Raw genomic sequence first — 23597 nt, forward strand, 5'->3', positions numbered from 1 at the left:
TACAAAGTTGTTCATCTCATTTTTATCTATCTTACTATGCTTAATTCAATGTTTTCCGAGTTTGTATCCTTGATGATGATTTCTGGATCTGAGTAGTGTGATTGTTCTTGAGAATGGGATATATTAGGTGGATGATCTTAGTATGTAGGGTGTTTAAGCTTAGATTTGTATGATTCTCTTCTGGACTTGAGTTAGAATACTAGTTTCTCTCTGATCAATTGGAACTAGGTCTTAGACATTTCCACACCCAAAATGTGTTTGATGAAATGTCTGACCAACTATTGCCAGAGACTTACATTCCTAGCCTAAGAGATTAGTTGTGTAGGATGTTTGTTGACATGAATGAACTTGTTCGTCATGCCTGCTNTTTGGATAGACAGGGCGCTGCTCTTGTATGTATCAGTTGGTTTCAACCTTTAGCCTTCTCTTAAGCTCAACTCCTTTCTTCTGAGAGAACCTTATTCTGTATTGATAAAACCACTTGATAAGGAGACCATCTTCGTCTCTGACCTTTCACCCTAGCCAAATGAGTTCATTGACATTGCATAGCTTGATTCATGGTTCTTTGTTAATGAATGTTAAAAAGAATGATTGATAGGATTGCATGTGTAGATTAAAGATTGGAATTGTTTCAGCTTGTGATGAACTTGTAGTTTTTTAGACTTCCTTTACCATGCATCATAGAACTAAAAACAATGACCTTGATTCTAACCATTTTATTCAGCAAGTTTTAGGTTCTGAGACCCCATTTTCAAACCACTCTTCCATACTTTGCTCTTGTTATTTGCTTGAGGGCAAACAAAGAATAAGTTTGGGGGAGTTGATATGTATATATTTTACACTCTTTCATCATGCATTTGTTATTCATTTTGTTCTCTTAACTCATTGTTTTGCATTATTTTCAGCCTCTTTTGCTAAATATGCATATCTAGGTAGTCTTTGCATTGGTCTTGCATACATCTTACATATTGGAGTTATTTCAGGTGTTTAGGAGATGTCAGACTGTTGGAACCGAATGGAGGTTGAGACATACGGCTCGACCAAGCATGCCTGGAATGGATGTCATGCAACTTGGACGCGCTCCCAGGTAGAAGCACCAGCATCCCACTCGATCCATCATGCCTGGAATGGATGTCATCCTGCTCGACCGACAACGCCAGTCATCTGACTTCTTCCACCTCTTTGATCGAGTCGAGTGAAGATTTTACCTTGGGATTCAGCTTTTGACGTCTTCATCAAAGTTGTATGGACTTAAGTCATCTTTCCAATGCCGTTTATTTCAAGCCAATCGGAGATGTGGTTCAAGAGTTATCATCGTTTTAGTGGATGCGTATACACCCAGCTCGAGCCACCACTCTGGGTCGAGCCAACACCACTCTGGGTCGAGCCAACACCACTCCACTCGACCCAGCTCGAGCCAACACCCCTCCACTCGACCCAGCTTGACCGACGCACTCCCAGGACTGAAAACACGCGGCTTGGACAATCCAATTCCCGAACCAACATTCTATCTTATCGTTTTATATTTTAGGGCTTTCCATGTTTTTCTATAAATACATTTTGTTAAATTTTTTACTCAGACATCTTTTATCTCGGTTTTTTCCTTAAGCTTTATCTAGCTACCTAAAACGTTTTGAGAATTTGTATCCAGATATCTTTTAATTCATTTAGTTTTTGCATTTGATTTCTTTTACAAAGTTGTTCATCTCATTTTTATCTATCTTACTATGCTTAATTCAATGTTTTCCGAGTTTGTATCCTTGATGATGATTTCTGGATCTGAGTAGTGTGATTGTTCTTGAGAATGGGATATATTAGGTGGATGATCTTAGTATGTAGGGTGTTTAAGCTTAGATTTGTATGATTCTCTTCTGGACTTGAGTTAGAATACTAGTTTCTCTCTGATCAATTGGAACTAGGTCTTAGACATTTCCACACCCAAAATGTGTTTGATGAAATGTCTGACCAACTATTGCCAGAGACTTACATTCCTAGCCTAAGAGATTAGTTGTGTAGGATGTTTGTTGACATGAATGAACTTGTTCGTCATGCCTGCTTGATCATGTTTCTCTAGCGAGAGATAAGTTTGGAAGTGGTTGAGTCTGAGTAGCTTCTGTCAAGAGATTGGATTAGCTAAGTCNTTCTGAGAGAACCTTATTCTGTATTGATAAAACCACTTGATAAGGAGACCATCTTCGTCTCTGACCTTTCACCCTAGCCAAATGAGTTCATTGACATTGCATAGCTTGATTCATGGTTCTTTGTTAATGAATGTTAAAAAGAATGATTGATAGGATTGCATGTGTAGATTAAAGATTGGAATTGTTTCAGCTTGTGATGAACTTGTAGTTTTTTAGACTTCCTTTACCATGCATCATAGAACTAAAAACAATGACCTTGATTCTAACCATTTTATTCAGCAAGTTTTAGGTTCTGAGACCCCATTTTCAAACCACTCTTCCATACTTTGCTCTTGTTATTTGCTTGAGGGCAAACAAAGAATAAGTTTGGGGGAGTTGATATGTATATATTTTACACTCTTTCATCATGCATTTGTTATTCATTTTGTTCTCTTAACTCATTGTTTTGCATTATTTTCAGCCTCTTTTGCTAAATATGCATATCTAGGTAGTCTTTGCATTGGTCTTGCATACATCTTACATATTGGAGTTATTTCAGGTGTTTAGGAGATGTCAGACTGTTGGAACCGAATGGAGGTTGAGACATACGGCTCGACCAAGCATGCCTGGAATGGATGTCATGCAACTTGGACGCGCTCCCAGGTAGAAGCACCAGCATCCCACTCGATCCATCATGCCTGGAATGGATGTCATCCTGCTCGACCGACAACGCCAGTCATCTGACTTCTTCCACCTCTTTGATCGAGTCGAGTGAAGATTTTACCTTGGGATTCAGCTTTTGACGTCTTCATCAAAGTTGTATGGACTTAAGTCATCTTTCCAATGCCGTTTATTTCAAGCCAATCGGAGATGTGGTTCAAGAGTTATCATCGTTTTAGTGGATGCGTATACACCCAGCTCGAGCCACCACTCTGGGTCGAGCCAACACCACTCTGGGTCGAGCCAACACCACTCCACTCGACCCAGCTCGAGCCAACACCCCTCCACTCGACCCAGCTTGACCGACGCACTCCCAGGACTGAAAACACGCGGCTTGGACAATCCAATTCCCGAACCAACATTCTATCTTATCGTTTTATATTTTAGGGCTTTCCATGTTTTTCTATAAATACATTTTGTTAAATTTTTTACTCAGACATCTTTTATCTCGGTTTTTTCCTTAAGCTTTATCTAGCTACCTAAAACGTTTTGAGAATTTGTATCCAGATATCTTTTAATTCATTTAGTTTTTGCATTTGATTTCTTTTACAAAGTTGTTCATCTCATTTTTATCTATCTTACTATGCTTAATTCAATGTTTTCCGAGTTTGTATCCTTGATGATGATTTCTGGATCTGAGTAGTGTGATTGTTCTTGAGAATGGGATATATTAGGTGGATGATCTTAGTATGTAGGGTGTTTAAGCTTAGATTTGTATGATTCTCTTCTGGACTTGAGTTAGAATACTAGTTTCTCTCTGATCAATTGGAACTAGGTCTTAGACATTTCCACACCCAAAATGTGTTTGATGAAATGTCTGACCAACTATTGCCAGAGACTTACATTCCTAGCCTAAGAGATTAGTTGTGTAGGATGTTTGTTGACATGAATGAACTTGTTCGTCATGCCTGCTTGATCATGTTTCTCTAGCGAGAGATAAGTTTGGAAGTGGTTGAGTCTGAGTAGCTTCTGTCAAGAGATTGGATTAGCTAAGTCGTGATGTTCATTGTTTAGGGATAGTTTGCTTGTGGCATGTTAAACACTCTATAGACTAGGAGACTCCACTGACATCAATTACTCCCATCCTTAGGACTTCTTTCTTTCTGATTTTTATTGCATTCCTGAGACTGTTTCGCTTCTTGCTGTTTAGTTCATGTTTAGACTCGTTTATGTTTTCATTCATTTTCGCTTCTTGTCATGCATTCTTGTTTCTAGTTCTGTAGTTCAATTCCGTTTTGCATTATGATCACTCTAGGATTGTTAGATAAAAATCACTCTTAGAATTGGCTTGACTTGTGATTACTTAATTGCATCTCAATTGTTAGTAAAGTTTCCCAACTGAATTGACACCTTAATTATTACAACTGTATAAGGTTAATTGAACCTGCTAGGACATACAAAATCCTAGTATCATGCTCCTTTATCACATGAAGACATTCTTTACTACATCACTAGCAGCCTCAACAAAAATTACAGAGCTATTGTGGAAATGGTTCAAGGACGTGATACACCAATCTCCATTGATGAGCTCCATGAAAAACTCATCAATAGAAAAAACGCTTTGAAGGTTGCGGGTGAAACCAACATCTATATTCCTGCCACTGCTAATGCGACAAATCTTTTCAGACAAGCATATTGTGGTGGTTCCAACTCTTCTCGTTGTGGCTTTCGTCCGTCTCGACCGTATCCTGGCCGGTGTAAGATCTGTGGTGTTCAGGTCCATGGTGCTAAAGGTTGTCCGCAATATCACCAATCATCACCACAATTCTCATACCCAGCTCACCAGTTCATGTCATTTCGCGGTTCTGGTCCTTCACAGGCTCCACATCTGCCTCTTCCTGCTCTGCAATGGCAACATCAAGCTCACCACACCACTAGTGGCTCCTAGCCTGACTTGACTCCTTGGCTTCTTGACTGTGCTGCCTCACATCACATTGCCAGTGACCTCAACAACCTCTCTCTGCAGACATCTTACAGTGGTAACGACAATGTGATGATTGGTACTGGACTTCCCATTACCCACACTGGTTATGTTTCTTTTCCCTCTCATCTCAAACCTCTACAACTTCAGCATGTTTTATGTGTACCTGAAATGCGGAAAACCTCATCTCGGTTAACAAGTTATGTAAAACTAATAACGTTATGGTTCAACTCTGTCCGTATAATTTTCAGGTGAAGGACCTTCACACGGGGACAACACTACTAAAAGACAAGGCCAATGAGGGGATGTATGAGTGGCCGCTTTCTGCTTCCAAACCTTTTGCTTTAGCTTTTTCCACAATAAAGTCATCTCCTTCCAAATGGCATTCTCGTTTAGGACATCCCAACACTCAAATACTTTGTACTATGTTAGCTAAATTTTCTTTACCAATTTCTTCCTTTGTATCATCTTCTTTATTTTGCAATTCTTGTGCCATCAATAAAAGTCAGAAGCTTCCCTTCTCAATCTCTACTTTTACTTCTAGTCGTCCACTAGAAATTATTTTCTATGTATGGACGTCTCCTGTTATTTTAGTTGATGGTTACTAATATTATGTGATTTTTGTTGATCATTATACTCATTATACATGGCTTTATCCCCTTAAAACAAAGTCTCAAGTTGCTCATATCTTTCCCATCTTCAAATCTCTTGTTGAAAACCGATTCAACAACAAAATCATAACCTTATTCTCCGACAATGGTGGCGAGTATCTTGCCTTGCGACAGTTTCTTGCCAGTCATGGAATCTCACATCTCACCAGTCCTCCACACACTCTTGAACACAACGACATGGCAGAACGTAAACACCATCATATCATGGAGACGGGACTATCTCTCCTCACACACGCTCAGATTCCACACTCCTACTGGACCTATTCCTTTGCGGCGGCGGTCTACTGGAGTGATCAATCGTCTCACCACTCCAAACCTGTCGGATCACACTCCTTTTCAACTGATGTTTCACGATACACCAAACTACTTCAAGCTGCGTACATTTGGATGTATCTACTATCCTTGGATCAAACCATATGGTCAACACAAGTTTTCTCCAAAATCAAAACCATGTGTCTTCATGGGGTACTCTCTTACACAGAGCGCATACATATGTCTTGATGTTGAGACTTCTCATGTTTATATCTCTTGTCATGTTCACTTTGTTGAATCGGTATTTTCTTTCTCCCGTCTCTTAGCTCAAACACAGTCCACCTCCAAAAACACTACTTCCTCTAGATTTTGTGTCTGCATCTCTTGTTCTTGTCTTTCCCCAAACACATATCTTGGCCACTCTCCCGTGTTTCACTCCTTCATTTGTAGCTGTTGTGTCTCCAACGACACAAGAGCCAGACTATAACATTTCCACTAAAGCAGAGGTAGCGACTGATCCAGCAGAATCCACTTCGTCACTCGCTCTAGTGACTAACACTCATCTGATGGTGACTCGTTCTAAGAACAACATCAAGAAATCAAGCACCAAGTATGGTCTTCATACTATTTTTTCAAGAACTAGAGCCAGAGACTCACATAAGTGTTAATAGGTGAGAAATGGTGGTGGTCTATGAGCACCGAATATGATGCCTTTGCCTGCAATCATACGTTTAATCTTGTTGACAGAGCTCATGCTACTAATTAACATTGTTGGTTCTAAATGGGTTTATAGGATAAAATGAAAACCAGATGGTTTGGTGGACAACTACAAATCTCGTCTTGTTGCAAAAGGCTTTCATCAGCGTCCTGGTGTGGATTTTCATGAGACGTTTAGCCAGATTATCAAGCATGCCACTATTTGACTTGTTCTCGGAACGGCTGAAGCTTCTAATTGGCCTCTTCAACAGCTTGATTTCAACAACACATTTCTTCAAGGTCCGCTTGAAGAAAAGGTTTACATGCTTCAACTGTGGGGAGTTATAGGCAAAGATCGTCCTAATCATATGTGTCGCCTTAACACTACAAGAAAACAGGCATTTTGGGACTACCATTTGTGACTGATTAAATAGTCGCAAATATTTGCGACGACTTTGTGATTGTTTTACTACTGATTAACAACTACGGGTAAAACGGAAGGAAAAGCGTCGCTTATTAACGACTAAACAAAACAGACGCAAATTCGTCTCAATTTAGCGACTGAATACGTATTCTTTTGTGACTGAAATTATTTCGTCACAAAAAGATACATTTTGTGACCACTTTGCAACTGCCGTTCTGGTCCGTAAGAGTCGTCGCAAATTAGTCACAATATGGCGACAATTTGCAACTATGTTTTCGAGTATCATTCAGTCGCAAAGTAGTTAGCGGCATGTCGGCAAAAAACGTTCAGAATGTGAAAGGTAGATGTACCCAACTTTTGGGACTCCATGAAAAACAGTCGCAAAAGAGTCGCTCCATGTCGTCAAAAAAAGTGATCAATGTGGCATAGTGAACCGATATTTTGTGACTCTTTCTGAATTAGTAGCAAAAGAGTCGCTCCATGTCGGCAAAAAACGTGATCAATGTGGGTTAGTGTACTGATATTTTGTGACTTTTTCTGAATTAGTCGCAAAAGAGTGGCAAAATATCTCCTATATATCCGACCACACTTCTTCCCTCATTCACATCGACATCAAAGAAAAAAAAAACGAGAGAAGAAGGAAAAAAAAAAGAACAAAAAAAAGATTATAAAAAAAAAGAAAAAAAACAATATGGAACAATCAATCAAGAGCATGGATGTACAATCGGATTGATCCATTCACTAATCATATCTCATTAGATTATTCGGCGGGTGTGGAAGAGTTCATCGCTTTTGCTAGTAGCCATGCACAAAATAGCAGAGGTAGGTTTTACTGCCCTTGTGTAGTATGTGGGAATTCGAAGTCGTTGAAAGCTGTCTTAGTTTCTAGTCATTTGCTAAGTAGAGGATTTACGCCTAACTATTATGTATGGTATGAACATGGTGAAGATTATGATGTTGTTGGGGAAGGAACTAGTAGTCATTATGCTAATAATACAGATTATGCTAGTGCTAGTGAACCAATAGGATTTGATGGGGAAAATGTATATGCTGGAGAGAATGTATATGCTGGGGAGAATGTATATGTTGGGATGGTGAATGATGCATTTCATGGTTCTGTACCATATAACGAGTATCATGAACATGAAAGTGGAAATGATCATGTTCATGAACAACCCACCCAAGAAGCAAAACGGTTTTATGATATGCTAGCTGCTGCAAACACTCCACTGTATGATGGATGTCGGGAAGGGCAGTCGTAGTTATCGTTGGCGGCTTGATTCATGAACAATAAGGTTGACTACAATTTGTCTGAAAACTGTATGGATTCATGGACATGACTGTTTACGGAGTATTTACCAGAGGGTAATCAGGCAACCGGTTCATACTATGAGACGGAGACTTTGATGCGAAAGCTAGGATTACCGTGTCGTACATATGATGTATGTATAGATAACTGTATGCTCTTTTGGAAAGATGATGAGAAGTTGGAGCATTGCAAGTTCTGCGGCAAACCAAGGTATAAGGCTAGTGAAGGAAGAACAAGAATACCGTTCAGTAAGATGTGGTATTTACCGATTGCGGAAAGACTGAAGAGAATGTACCAATCTGAGAAGACTGCAGCTTTTATGAGATGGCACGCTGAGCACAGCTCTAAGGAGGGATTAATGTGTCATCCTTCAGATGCGGCTGAGTGGAAGAATTTTCAGCAATTGCATCCCTCATTTGCAGCAGAACCGCACAATGTTTATCTTGGATTATGTACAGATGGTTTCAATCCTTTTGGGATTTCGAAACACCATTCGTTATGGCCAATGATATTGACTCCATACAACTTGCCTCCTAGGATGTGCATGAACACGGAGTATTTGTTTCTGACGATTTTGAATTCAGGACCGAATCATCCACGAGCTAGTCTTGACGTTTTTCTCCAACCATTGGTCGATGAGTTAACAGAGTTATGGTATAATGGAGTGGAGGCATATGATGTGTCCTTAATTCAAAATTTCAACCTTAAAGCTGTCCTTTTGTGGACTATCAGCGATTTCCCAGCATATGGCATGTTGTCAGGATGGACTACAACGGAAGATTAGCTTGCCCAATTTGTATGGATGATACAAATGCATTTCAATTGCCAGCTGGTAGGAAGACATGTCTGTTTGATTGCCACAGGAGATTTCTTCCTACTAATCATCCAATGCAAAAGGATAAAAAACACTTTCTCAAACGTAAACACGCAGTGAATGACTATCCACCGTAGTATTTGACGGGTGAACAGATCTTACATGAGCGTATAAGAAATGCCGAGCCGCCAAAGACTTCTGAGTGCGGAGGAAATGGGCATGAAAATAAAGTGGATGGCTATGGAAGTTGGCATAATTGGCACAAAGAAAGCATCTTGTGAAAACTCCCGTATTGGACCTATCTTAACTTACGACACAATCTTGATGTGATGCATATTGAGAAGAATATTCTCGATAATCTCATGTACACTGTTATGAATGTGAAAGACAGATCAAAAGACAATGTGAGGTCCCGCATGGATGTTGCAAGATTTTGTGATCGAAGTCAATTACATGTTGATGCTCGTGGGCGAGCTCCTTTTCCTATTTGGAGATTGAGTGCGAAAGGGAAAAAAAGCCTACTTCAATGGGTCAAAGAAGATGTTAAATTTCCAGATGGGTATGTAGCTGATTTAGCTAGTTGTGCAGACATCAAGGATGGGAAGTTTTCAGGAATGAAAAGCCACGATTGCCATGTCTTTATGGAACGATTGCTTCCATTTGTGTTTGCAGAGTTGTTACCACGTGACGTCCATCTTGCAATATCAGGTAAAAAATTGATATATATATATATATATATGGCAATTTATTTATATTTATATGTCAAATTAATTAATGATTTCATTTATATATTGTAGGGATCGGATCATTTTTCCGTGACTTAAGTAGTCGATCGTTGGAGCTAAGTCATGTCCAATTGTTGAAAGCGAATATTGTGATGATTTTGTGCAATTTAGAGAAAATATGTCATGGAGCACCTCCCTGTACACCTACCATATGAAGCCGAACTTGGTGGTCCAGTTCAATATAGGTGGATGTATCCCTTTGAAAGGTTTTTTAAACGTTTGAAAGGGAAGGCGAAGAACAAAAGATATCCAGCGGGTTCAATCGCTCAATCATATATTAATGATGAGATATCTTACTTCTCAGAACACTACTTTGCTTCAAACAATTCTACAGCTAGTAGAAGGAGGTATTTCATACTTACAGTATAATATATAAAGGTCTTTTAAACTATAATGAAAGCTAACTAAACTTTTATATATTATTCAGGTCATTGCGATATGATGCGGGAGAAGTTCCTGTGTATCCAGTACCCGTACCGGATATATTCACTCAAGTCGGTCGTCTTAGTGGCCAAATTACAGAGTTTTGTCTATCTGACAAAGATCATAAATGCGCACATGCATATGTTTTGCGGAATTGTGACTACTTTCGTCCCCTTGAGAGGTATATATTTCTGATTTATTTTTATAGCGATTTATCTTCAATATATCTTATGGATTAATTGTCTTATATATGTTGGAAATATAGTGTGTTAGACGCTCAAATACGGAATAAATATCCGGAACTCACCGATGGTCAAGTCACATTGAAAAGAGATGAAGATTTTAGCGATTGGGTTCGTCAATATGTAAGTATATATAAATAAATTATTATAAAAAAAAATTTTACTGAATGGGTTCAATTCACTTATTTATAATTTTTTTGTTATGTAGGTGTATACAATGAGCCGTGTTGAAAGTTTTCCTCCTTGGGTTCATGAAGTGGTTGAAGGTCCAGAAAACAAAATCAAGTCGTGGCCCATGTATTTTACAAGAGGTTACATGTTTCACACGCGGGAACACGGGCAGACCAAAAAGACAATGAATTATGGGGTATGTGTCCGAGGGCAAAATTATTCTGAAGCATCTATAGAGGATGATTTTTATGGGACCGTGGAAAACATAATCGAGCTCGAGTATCCTGGCATTATTAACCTAAAGATCACACTTTTCTATTGTGATTGGTTTGATCCAACGGTTGGCAAAGGTATCCGCATGACAAACGGAGGCATTGTAGACGTGCTTCCATCAAGAAAATACCGAAATTTGATGTTTAGGATGATCTTTTTGTTTAGGATGATAAGTTTGCTTCTGTGGTACTTTAAATCATCACTCCTTTTTATTATTAGCATTTGATTTTCCAAATTTAATCTGATTTAGGATTGCTAAAACATTACTGATTTGTGACTAAACCAATTAAAAAAATGTGACTATTTAGTGACTAAACCAATTCAAATAATGTGACTATTTTGTGACTAAACCAATTCACAAAGTAGTGGCACAATAGTTACTAAACACGAATTCCTTAGCGACTACAAAAACAGAGTCTTAACATAGTCGCAATAATAAACGACTAATTTCCTACTCAACTGCTACTAAACTAAAAACAGACTTTGCAACCCTTTTGGGACTAATAGGTCGTCCTTAATCCGTCGCTAAACCCAGACTCTATCGTTAATCCCAAAACGGTCGTAAACATAGAACTCTTATATATAGTCACAAAATTGTCCCTAAGTAGACTTCGTTGCGGTTTAGTCGGAAATTTACAACTACCAACTCTAGTCACAGTTTCATCGTAAATATACGACTATATAAAAAAGTCTGTAATCCATCGCAAATAAGCGACCATGTTGCGACCAACATATTTTGCGACCGTTTTTTTGCGACCATCAGAAAGAGTCGCGAAGTAGTCGCAAAACCGTTATTTGCGACTAAATAGCGGCTATAGTAGGAGTGGCAAATGGCCTGTTTTCTTGTAGTGTAACAAAGCAGTGTATGGCCTCAAACATGCACCTCGTGTGTGGTACAATGCTCTTAAAGACTTTCTTGTAAGTATTGGCTTTAAGAGATCTCTTGCTGATGAATTGCTCTTTGTTTGACGCTTTGGCAATTCCTTTGTCTACATGCTCATATACGTTGACAACATCATCATTATAGATACCTCCATCCCCGCCATCAGACAGGTTACTGATCATCTTGCAGCTAAGTTTTCACTCAAAGATTTAGGTGAGCTCTCTTACTTTCTTGGCACGGTGCTTACTGCACAAGCGCTAGTCTTCATCTCACGCAGAAAAAGTATATCACTGACCTACTTCAAAAGCCAAAGATGGCTGATGTTAAGTCTGTCGCTACACCGATGTCTTCTGGTCATATTCTCACATTTTCCTCCGGTGAAATTCTTCATGATCCCTCCACTTATCGTGCGACTGTGGAGAGCCTCCAGTATCTTGGATTGACCAAACCTGACATTGCCTTTGCTGTTAACCGGCTATCTCAGTATATGCACCAGCCACTCACACTCCATTGGGAAGCCGTGAAACGTGTGTTACGACATCTTGCGGGAAATGCGAACATGGGCATCTTTTTCTCTGTCAAGGCTCCGTTTAACTTTCATGTGTACTCTGATGTTGATTGGGCTGGAAACCGAGATGACTACACCTCCACGGGTGCATACATTGCATACTTAGGTCGAGTGCCCATCTCGTGGTCCTCCAAGAAACAAATAGGTGTTGCTAGGTCCTTGACGGAAGCAGAATATCCCGCACTCACAGCCGCTGGTTCTGAAGTCAAATAGCTTACTTCTCTCATGATGAACTTGGTATTAAGTCTACTGATGTTCCTATCCTTTATTGTGACAACATTGGTGCTACTTATCTCTCTGCTAATCTGGTGTTTCATTCTCGCATGAAGCATCTTGCATTGGATTATCACTTTGTTCGGGAGCAAGTGCAAGCCAAGAATCTCGTGTTGCTCATATTTGCTCCACTGATCAGCTGGTTGATACACTCGCAAAGCCTCTCCCTTGTGCTCGCTTCCTGCCGTGCTTACTTAATAAAAAATGGGGCAATAGCCCTAGGCCACATCCTCGATCATATTTTTTTAGGCCACATTTGACAAATATTTTTTATAAATTTATACAGTTAATTTCAATGTTTAAGTGTTTTTAACTACAAATTTGAACTTTATCATCATTATCATTAATCTTTTTGTTATCATCTTTTATAATTCTTAGTATTTGATTCAAAAACTCTATAAATTTTTATTTTAACACAAATTTTAGATGATATATTGTTAGTTAAGTTTTCTAAAATTTTACATTACAAAATTTTGCCCCAAGCCTCTAGAATCATTGGCACGTAATGGCTTCCTTGCTCTTTTAGACAAGATTGGATTCTGTCGTCGACATCTAACTTGTAGGGGAGTATTAGTATAGATAGTTTTTATCTATAAGTTTGTATTTATCATGTATAGATATCGTAATCTCCAAGTATCTTTGGACTGTGATCATAACAATTCTAACAACCTGCTGGATAAATATGTGATCTCTATGTTGAATAATAATCATCAATTATCATATTCTACATGATACACGAGAGAGGGGTCACACTGCTCACCCTTGTAGTTAAAGTCGACACTATTAAACTATTTTATTTTATTTTATTTTGTTTAATTATTATCTTACATAATTTTATTGATAGTTACCCCTTCTTTGAAATATTTCGATGTTCCGAGCCTTTATGGAGAATGTTTCTCCTATTTGATTATGCATATGCCTAAGGTGGAAGAAGCAAATCTTATATGTTAAACAAGACGTTGAGAGGCTTTTCAAATCAATCACATCTGTTAAACGCCTTTTATTATCTGTACCTAGGTACTTCTTATTATTACCACTTAAAACGCTAACTTTTGTTTTTTTCTTGGGATTGAATTCGGTTTCTCTATGCAGTCTATGTATCATTATGGGATTAATTGTCTTTAATCAGCTGGAACATCTGAAGCTACATACATACCGTGATAATTGGTCAAAACTACGAGTCCTCAGGACCTCAAGCTTCTTGTCAGTGTAAGTTTCTTCAATCTAAAAGCACTCTATAGTGTAGTCTTGTTAATTCTCTTCGTTTAATAATATCTATATATAATCTCAGGGTGATCCATACTTTGGTGAGGACTATGAACATGATAGCTGGAAATATAATGATGAGAACTCTGTTCCTAAATGTTTGTTAAATAGTCTTGAAATTTTTGAGTTTGCTGGGTACATGGGAAGACCAGAAGAGAGAGATTTAGTGAGTTATATCATGAAACATGCATGCTTGTCATTTGAAATCTTCATCAGTTTCGCGCTTATCATGCTATGTTCGAGAATAGAAACTCCAAAAATGATCAAGGAGTTGCCGTATCGATCTCTGGATTTTAGGCTTATTTTTGTTGTCCAAGAACGAACTTAGTACTATTTAACCGTAATGTGGAACTTTGAAGTAATATACAAAACTTTTACCTGATGATAATATACAAAACTTTAAAGTAATGAGAAAAGTTGCTTTGGGTTTAAGTAACCAAATGATTTTTAAAAGAACATTTTTTGGTATGGATTTGACTAACTACATATTTTTATAAATATTTTTATAAAAGAGAGTCTTAAAGATTCTGAAAAGCATGCAAAACAAAAGGGTAACATAAAGCATATGAGGATAATATGAGAACTTATCTACTTCTGTTTTATATCCATTTCTCTAAACAATATACTCCTTTTATCTCTAAGTAATCCATTTTTTAGATTTTTCAGACATAGTAAGAAAACATATTAAAAGTTCATTATAAATACATTACTTTTTGTGATTTACAGTTTTCTACAACTCTAAACCAATAGTATTTAGTTTTTTTTTTTTTTTTTGATATTTACAATTCAATCATCAATAACTATTAAAAAGTGCATAGATAACTTAAAAAAATAGATCTTTTGAATTAATTTTCTTTCCTAAAAATGGATTGATAAGAAATAGAGGGAGTATTATATAAGCTGTATAACCCTAGTTATTCTCAAGTATTGACTTTACAGTCTGAGAATTTTTACCGCAAAAGTTTCATTTTCGAGTGAGCACAGAGGAATGCGGAAAGTGGTAAAGATACATTAGAAAGTAGAGCATTCCCATTGTAAGAAATAAATAAAATTTTCGTTTTTATCATATTCGATAGTTGTACTAGATTTATGTCTTAGAGCATCTCCAATAGTCTTCTATTTTTGCTTCTATAAATAGAGGAAAAAATAGCAATTTCTATTTTAGAGGTGAGAATAGAAGACCATTGGAGTAAAACTCACCTCTATTATAGAGTTCCTCTGTTATAGAAGAAAAAATAGGGAAACCCATTGGAGATGGTCTTAGAGCATATCTATTAGATAGATACTAATGGAGTATATTAGTAATAAATTTGTTGGAAAAGAGAAACCAATATGTAATTAACTGGGGATTCTTAATAAGATACTAGAGATTCTTAAAGAAAGTTTTTTTTTATCTCATCCTCTCTCTCATTTTTTAGTATTTTTTATCATCTTATTAGAAGGTATGTAAACTAGATACCCCAATGGAGATGCTCTTAGAAGCATGTTTTTCCTTTTCTCGTTTTATTTTATGGTGTATAACTGTATGAGATGTTTTTTTGGCAATTGAATTCGCATGCAATGGAGATAAAGCTTCTTCATATATATGAACGTTAAAAGAAAAGGGACAATGGATTTGGAAGTTAGAGATTAATATTAAAGAATGATTTGTGGTATCTATGGAATGGAAGTAGAATTTCTCTCACTTTGATATTATTGACAAAAAGGTAAATTAAGTAGTAACCTCTCATCTTATCCTAATGAAAGTATTTGCTATTTTGTGTGAGCGGTAAAAAAAATAGATAGTTTGTCTAAAATTAGGACTTTTATAAGAAAGGAATAGTTGATTGTTCTCATCATACTTTGTTATTTCGTAATTGAGGGCTTTGGAGGAAGAAGAAAGAAAACTTCTTTCTGAAGAAGGTGGAGGTGTCGAGGGAGTTCCAATCCTTCTTCCTCCTCCTCTTCTTCTTCCTCATCGGTTGTTTACTACTTTATAAGTATTATTATACAGTTCTCCTTATGTATTGATTTTGTTGATTTTTTAGGTTCAGTAACCCATTAAGTTTATGCATAATTGCTATATCTTTCCACATTATTCCAGCTTTTGCTTTTTTAATTTTGGATTTTATAAGGGTTTCTCATTCTTATAAATCTAGGTTTTTTTAGTCCAACTCTCCAGTTCTCTCTCTTGGTTTCAATAAAATGGTTTCAAGTTCTTAAACAAGAGAGTGGAATTGTTTATTGTCATCCTGGGATTGGTTATATCATCCTTTAATGCCAATTGGCTATATATTTATCATTTATTTCCATTTATGCTTCAGAAACAACAAATTTAAAGGTAACACAACAAAAATAGTACTACCTAAATGCTTCTATACTTATTGATCACTTGTATATCTTTCTTCTTGTTTTTCAAATCTCTACGCCTACCTACATGGGTATCTAAAACCAAAACCTTGTTCTCGTTCTACTTCTACAAGAATCTCTTCATGAAAATCCTACACCCGACCACACCAGACCTAGCCTCTCCAGTTCTTAACCAAATGTCGATTCTTGACCTTCCGGACCTTCCTCTCGACTGCATTCTCGACCTTCTTCCTCCCTCTGAACTATGTAGCTTGTCTAGGGTATGTAGCTCCTTAAGAGAGAGATGTGTGAGCGATTATTTGTGGGAGAAGCACTTGATAACCAAATGGGGAAAAATTCTTGGACCTGCTGCTCACAAAGAGTGGCAATGCTATAGATCTTCCCCATATCATCTTGATTCTCCTCATCACCAAACTGGACATCCTTGGTTGGCCAAAATCATATCTCTGATTCGATCTCATTCTTCCATTTTTCGAGATGATTATCGAAGGATGATAGATGTACCTTTTGTGTCACTTGATTCTACCATGAGCTTCTACCTTTCTCTTGAAACAGGTCGATTTTGGTTCCCAGCTCAAGTATACAACCGTGAGGTAATCATCAATTTCATACACATATTTTATCCATTTTGTGCTTCATGGATTTGATGAAAGTAGTATATGATTTTTGGTGTGTAAAAGCAGAATGGACATGTAGGGTTCATGTTGTCATGTTATGATGCTCATCTAAGCTATGACACTCACACAAATACTTTTCAAGCTAGGTATAAATTAAATATCTCATGCCCATAGAAAATACAATTTTTTTTGCTTATTCTTCATCAAAAGTTGTAAACTAGACTCCATTGTGGATTTTAGGTTTCCACCACATGGTAGAAGAGCAATTGCGGTTGAAAAGGATGTGACATGGGAGAGGATAAGAGCAACTCCCATTGATGCATCACCTCATCATCTCTATATATCAGATTCTTTAAAGGAGTTGAAACCTGGAGATCACATCGAGATCCAATGGAGAAGAAACAAAGAGTTTCCTTACGGTACATTATAATCTAATGCTTGTTTTTTGGAAATAATCTGATTTTAAAGCAAGCTTGGGTGATGTTGTTGTGTAGGATGGTGGTATAGTGTTGTTGGCCACCTGGATTCATGTGATGGCAATCTCAACCATTGTCAATGCCATATTAGTGGTGAGTTCTCGGCTTCATATTCTATGGTTTAGAAATGGAATTTTGGTTGGGTGTGTTTAAAATTGGATTTCACATTCAAATATTTACTCATATCCTCAGCTCACAAAGGCTATTAAATTCCCTAAAATTAGTTGAATAAAGTGAATATTTAAGAGACGATGATTCTTTATCACTCCTAAAAAAAAATTACCCCCTTTTGTTGCATCAGAATCAAAGCGTAAAATCAATTAAACAAAGACAAGGTTTTCGAATTTCTTACTGTCCTCTTGCATCAGAATTCAACATAACCCCATAATCATGTGACATTAACCTTTCTATATTAATGTTGTTTCCAAATTAAAGATTTATGGCATGTATTCACCTGTTGTACTAAATGGTTAAGTGTTGATGAATTAATGGTGAAAACAGAGATACTAGTGCTGGAATTTAAACAGTACACAATTGGATCAAGGTGGAGAAAAACAATGATCAACAGGAAAGATCATAGAGAGAAAGGTAATGACGAAGACGGATACTATGGAGGAATGCGAAAGCTAAATTGTAAAGAAGATATTGCAAGGTGGAAATGTCTCTGGCCATCATCCATCTTGGAGTAGGATTGTGTAGGATGTCAATTTTAGAAGTGTTTTTTTTTTTTTTGGTCGAATGTATAATTGATCGTTAATTAATTATTTAAAAAATATTCAAAATATACATGAAACTATTGCGTCACCCGAAAAATGAGTTAATTTTGTATTTGACAATATGTTTAATATTGTTAAATACATTTTTTTCTATAAAATGAAACATGCGCTCTTGTGTATGTGTGTGCGCTTGTGCGGGTTTGTCCAAGAAGAAAAGGGAACCCTCGGGAAGAGAAGAGAAGGAGGAGAAGATATCGGGAGTGGAATAAGAAGAAGAAGAAGAGGGATACGAGAAGACTAGAGAGAGTGATGTTGGGAGGGAAGAGAACGAAAGAATGGAGAATAGCCGAGATGAAGAATAATTGAGAGGCAGATTTGAGAGAGAGGAACGACGAGAATAATGTGCGAGAGATCAGAAGAGGAAAAAGGAGAAGGGAGGCAAGCATGAGCCGCAGACCAACCGAGGAGGAGCTGCAGATCGAAGAAGAAGAACCGCAGGTGGGGAAGTTGGAGAATAAGGCAAAACCGTAAGTGGAGGAGAGTTACGAGGGAAGGTGAAGGACCAATCCCGAGCTTGCTCTCCACGACAAGGGAAAAGTGAGAATGTTGTATTTTATTCATATACAATATACATTGGTATTTGACAGTGATTAGGGATAAAACATTTGGCATGACATGCTTGATTGATTGTAAGCAATAAAGTTGTACGGGTCGAAAAGACTCGACGGGCTAGGACGTCATGTTAGGATATATATATAGTGGTGTCTAAATTGACGGGTCCACGTTACCAAGTTTTTAATGTGTTTGTATTATGAAGTTTGAGAATGAAATGAAAACATAACGCATGTAGACATGTTTAGATTATGAAGAAGGGGAATTGCAGTGTATACCAAAAAAAAAAATATAATTCATCCAATAACTATACTAACCATCAAAACCTTATATACTCTATATTTTATATATTAATTACATAATTAATCTTTTACTTTTTCTCCTACCACCCCAACTACCACCACCTTCTACTACCACTTCAGACCACCGGCGACTATTTCCGCCGGCCACCACTCTGATGATCACCTCCGGCCACCACTCCCGTGACCACCTCTGCTGGCCACCACTTTGGCGACTACCTCCGGCTACCACTCCGGTGACCACTTTCGCCGGCCACCATTCCGGTGACCACTCTGCCGGCCACCATAACCACCAGCACACCATTAAAACTTGAATGCCACTTGGATGTAATATGGTAATCTCACAATGTCCTTTGGTTACTCACTTAATTTCATTATTTTTTATAATTTTTGACATCTTGGCTATATTTTTATTATTTTTGTCATTTTGGCCAGTAGACAAATTCACCCATCTTCACCTAGGTTGTTAGATTCACTGTTGAGTATGTTTGATATTTAGTTTTTTTTTCCCATAAAGGCTAGTATTATTAATATCACAACCAGTTACAAAGCCCGAATGGTTTACGGGGACAGCAAAGCTGAAACGTATTTTACAACAACAGCTCAAGTACGTAAACTTTTAAATTAAACAAAGCCCAAGAAGAAGACACAACATCAAAGACGTGTCATCACGATTTTGATGAGCTGGGGACACGTGTTCTGCCCACAACCTCCGCTACATGCGATTTCAACACCGGTAAATCTGAGGATGTCGCTGGAATTCACCAACTAACATCATTGATTTGATCACCGAATAAGGCCAAACACGATTTACACCAAAAACATCAATCTCCAATCTCACCGGTTGCTAAAAACTCAAAGGAATCCGGCAAAACACGGGTAAGAGAGATTCGGAATTGAGAAGGCCACAGTTGCCTATCAAAGAGAAACTCTGAAATCATGAAAGAGCAGCCAAAGGGAATCAAATTTTTCAGGGGCGAGTTGAGCAACAAGTCAACAACAACAACTTAGGCCAAGAGAAAACTCAATGGACGTGAAGCAGAATTGACGAAATCGCCAACACCAACCAACCAGAGATCCAAAGAGATTATTAGAAAAAGACAAAATTAAGAAAGAAACCGAAAGGAGAAAACTAAACTTCGCCGGTAAAAGAAACTAAAGCCAGTCATCGCCGCTAATGAAGCCGGTATCACCGTTAATGAAACTGGTCGATACTGGACGAGAGCCAGCCATCGCCGCTATTGAAGCCGGTCGATGCTGGACGAGAGCTGACCACCACCGCTGTATAACACAGAAGATGTCGGACGGCTAACCGGATAATACACCGGACGGCGACAAGGAAATTACTTTCTCTCTCTAAAAGATGTAGAGAGCGAGAAGAGAGAGAAAGTTCGTTTGATATTTAGTTATCATGATAAAAATAGAACATATTTAATAGCATGGGCATTGGTGTCCCTCAGATTTTGGTCCCTCAAATATAATAAGATTATTTTTAGAGTTTTTTAAGTTTGGTATGGGCATTGGTGTCCCTCACATTTTGGTTCCCCAACATGCAATATCATAACTACAATAAGACACTAGAGAAAGCATCAAAGGTCATCGCCAGCCATACAAAGCTAAATCACACTTGACCATTGCTTAGTTAAGTTACCTGAATAACTGACGGCAAGAACAGAGAAAAGAGCCATTTGAACTGCAGTCCCTGCAAGTAGGAGAAGCAAAGAAACGAGTCAAGGTTCATTCTACAATATAATCAATCACCGTTTACAGTTTCAGTTCAAAACATTCTAGATAGTTTCTCTAGACTACTACACTGAGCAGCATAAACTTATCAGAGTAATACCAGCTCAAGTGATTAAATAAAACAAACAAATTCATATCAAAACGTTTTCAGCATTCTGTGACTGTAAACAAGTTGCAGAACCACAAATGCTGCCACCATGGTTCATATCTTCAATTAGTAAAAACCAGGAACAAAATCAATCCAGTAACCATGGAAGCTACAAAAGTTCCAAGCACTGAAAAAGTGACAATGGCTCCAAAGTTTGAAAAGAAAGGTTTCTGCATAAAAACCCAGCAACAACGTAAGCATCATCAAGAATTCGAAAGCAATGATGCAATATATGATGGTAAAACAAGAAAAGCAATAAGTACAAGAGAGGTATCTGCACTTACAGGTTGCTGACTGAAGCCTGACTGGGTGCAAACAAGTACGTCAAGGAAAAACAACATATTTGGTTGCCAAATTGAGAAGATCATGACACACAGAGACGTAAGTGTAAACTAAAGGCAAGAACATTAGCAAATACAAAACTCGATAGACTCTTCTTCTGAGATAACAGCGGCTTTGTCAAGATACCTGCATCACACCGGTTACCTTGTCAAACCAAACAAAGCTATACGTTCCTCAAAAGTTAATGAAGCGGATTGAAAGTTTTTTACTTGCTATCATTGGTATGCTCGATTTTTCTACTTCCAGCAATAGCAGAGTTCTTGCCTTGTGTTTCATACAGAAGCGTGGGGTCTTCAGGGACTTTGATAGAAGATTTCTGAAATGAAGCGCCGACATCCCCTAAACAAAAACAAAACCATTCTGTATTCAGAGCAATCAAGCCAAACATAAGTTTTATACATGTTCATTAGCTACTCTATAACGAACATACAGAGCTATAAAATGCTACAATTAGTCCTATAGTAGTTATAGTATACCTATAGCTAAGTCTACTATCACAAAGTCACAAGTCTTGCAAAGCCATCGTTGCAAACAAACATGGTTATAAGACGCTTACGATGAAATAAATCCCGGAGAAACAAGCGATGGTCCAGTATCTTCCCCAGTAAGCATCGGCTAAGATAGCTCCAATGAGAGGAGTAAGATAACAAGTCCCTTGCCATGTAGTAACGTTTGTAGCAGCGGAAACGTTTCCTTGATGTAGCTTAGTAGTGAGGTAAGTGATAAGATTCCCAGCAATACCATAGTAAGCTAGCCTCTCACAGCATTCATTACCAAGAATGAAAGGACAAGCTTTCCAGTTCCCTGTTTTCTCCTTCAATGGTGGGTTCCCATTAAAGTCTACCGAACCATCTTCAGCATACAATTTTGCTTCCTGGTTCCAAAACAAAATCACAAAACATTGGAATCATCACCTAAATATAAAAACGATCATAAGAACAACACTGGGATCAGATAAAACAATGATTACCCAGAAACTATCTCAATAAACCCAGAAATGAAAAGCATAAGATCAACCTAAAGCCCATATTTTTTTTTTTTGGAATTCAGTAGAAACCTAAACATGCGAAATCAAAATTAGCTAAACCTAATTGATCAGAAATTGAACAAACCTGTGAAATTAAACCTTTTTCGATGAGAAGTCTTTGCTCTTCTTCGATGGAACCCATCGTCTGAATCTTCGCTACGAAACCAAATTTAGATGCTGCCACATGTAGCGAAGGACGGAGAAAAATACGTCTTCTTTGGAGGAACTTTTCTTTGATAATTATTTCATTTCTATTTAAATTTAAAATTTTTATACTGAAGGACGCAGCAAACATACGCTACTGCAAATGCTCTAACACGCTTCGTTTTGCTCTAACACGCTTCTTTTTTTTTTTTTTTTTTTTTNTATGTCTTGAAAGCAGGCCACTCAGAAGGCGAAGACACCATCTTCACCAAATCAGAACAGTCTGTGAGAAACACAACTTTCTCATTATCCGCGCCAATCATACAGCGTATTGCCCATATTAGGGCTTCCACTTCTGCATGGAGGGGTGACAAGCTACGGCGAGAATTAGATGCACCCATAGTGGGAGATTCTCCCTCAGGAGAAATGCAATGCCATCCTCTACCTATAAACTGGTCAGTCGCCTTCCAAGATCCATCCACAAAACATCGGTGGCAAGATCCATATCCGCTTGCCTCGTCACCAATAGAAACCGTAGACCTAGATGGATGTGGAGATCCACCCTGAGGTGAGGAGCCTAAAGGATCCTCCTGGGCTAAAGACCAAAGCTTTGATACCTCTTCCGGTATTCGTAAGATCGCTAACGGATTGGAGTCCAAGTTGCTGAACAATTTATCATTTCTGGCCTTCCAGATATACCAGAGAATCCACGGGAACACTTCTACCGAAGGAGTGTCCTGAAATCTCCAAAATAATGAATCCATGTTATCATAGACAGAGTTTGAAGGGAAGCTACCCGAGGATGTCGGGAACTGGGACAATTGTAACATCCGCGAACCAATTTTTGTAGATTTGGTGTGGGTGTCGATCGACACCCTTGGTGGCATCGATCGACACCATGTTTTTCCGGTTTGGTCGGGTTTGATTTAATTGTCGATTGGTTCGGTTTGGTTCAATTAAAATCCCTAAATCATGTGTAAAAAGGGAAAACGACCCTATGTCGTGTTATTTTGTTGGTAGTCGCCGCTTTTGAGAGAAAGAGAAAGAGAGAAAAGAGAGAAAACGTTTCTGTGACTTTCTGGGTTTGTTCTTGGGGTTTTTGGAGAGATCTGAGGCTGTAGGAGGGTTAGCTGTTGCTGGAAACGAAGGGGGAGCTTCTGGAGGTGTTGTTTTCCACGTTTCTCAATCCAATCTTCCTGTTCTTGAGGTGAGTGCTTGACCATGGTTGATCTAAGCATGAGATCTCTCTTGTTTGTGTGTTTTCTTTGCTGTTTGTGTTGTTTTGTTGCTTGGGTTCGTTGCTTTTGTGATTC

The 23597-nt window shown here is 38.0% G+C and overlaps 2 protein-coding genes across 2 annotated transcripts; both read left to right on the forward strand.

Moving 5' to 3' along the window:
• On the forward strand, positions 12018 to 12485 carry LOC109132864 (uncharacterized mitochondrial protein AtMg00810-like). Its single transcript, XM_019245300.1, has one exon. The coding sequence runs from the start codon at positions 12018 to 12020 to the stop codon at positions 12483 to 12485; it is 468 nt and encodes a 155-aa protein (XP_019100845.1).
• Positions 15667 to 17980, forward strand: LOC104787051 (F-box protein At2g26850-like). Its single transcript, XM_010512548.2, has 5 exons — positions 15667 to 16753; positions 16844 to 16923; positions 17018 to 17196; positions 17272 to 17346; positions 17755 to 17980. Exons 1-5 carry the CDS (start codon positions 16160 to 16162, stop codon positions 17940 to 17942), a joined length of 1116 nt encoding a protein of 371 aa, XP_010510850.1. The 5' UTR covers positions 15667 to 16159; the 3' UTR covers positions 17943 to 17980.

This window comes from Camelina sativa, chromosome 5 (genome assembly GCF_000633955.1).
Source record: "Camelina sativa cultivar DH55 chromosome 5, Cs, whole genome shotgun sequence".
Taxonomy (NCBI): Eukaryota; Viridiplantae; Streptophyta; class Magnoliopsida; order Brassicales; family Brassicaceae; genus Camelina; species Camelina sativa.

Coding starts and splice junctions, on each gene's coding strand:
- LOC104787051 (XM_010512548.2), top strand. CDS start 16,160: ATGCTTCTATACTTATTGATCACTTGTATATCTTTCTTCTTGTTTTTC. Junction 16,924..17,017: donor ACAAATACTTTTCAAGCTAG/GTATAAATTAAA, acceptor TGTGGATTTTAG/GTTTCCACCACATGGTAGAA. Junction 17,347..17,754: donor TTGTCAATGCCATATTAGTG/GTGAGTTCTCGG, acceptor TGGTGAAAACAG/AGATACTAGTGCTGGAATTT.
- LOC109132864 (XM_019245300.1), top strand. CDS start 12,018: ATGGCTGATGTTAAGTCTGTCGCTACACCGATGTCTTCTGGTCATATT.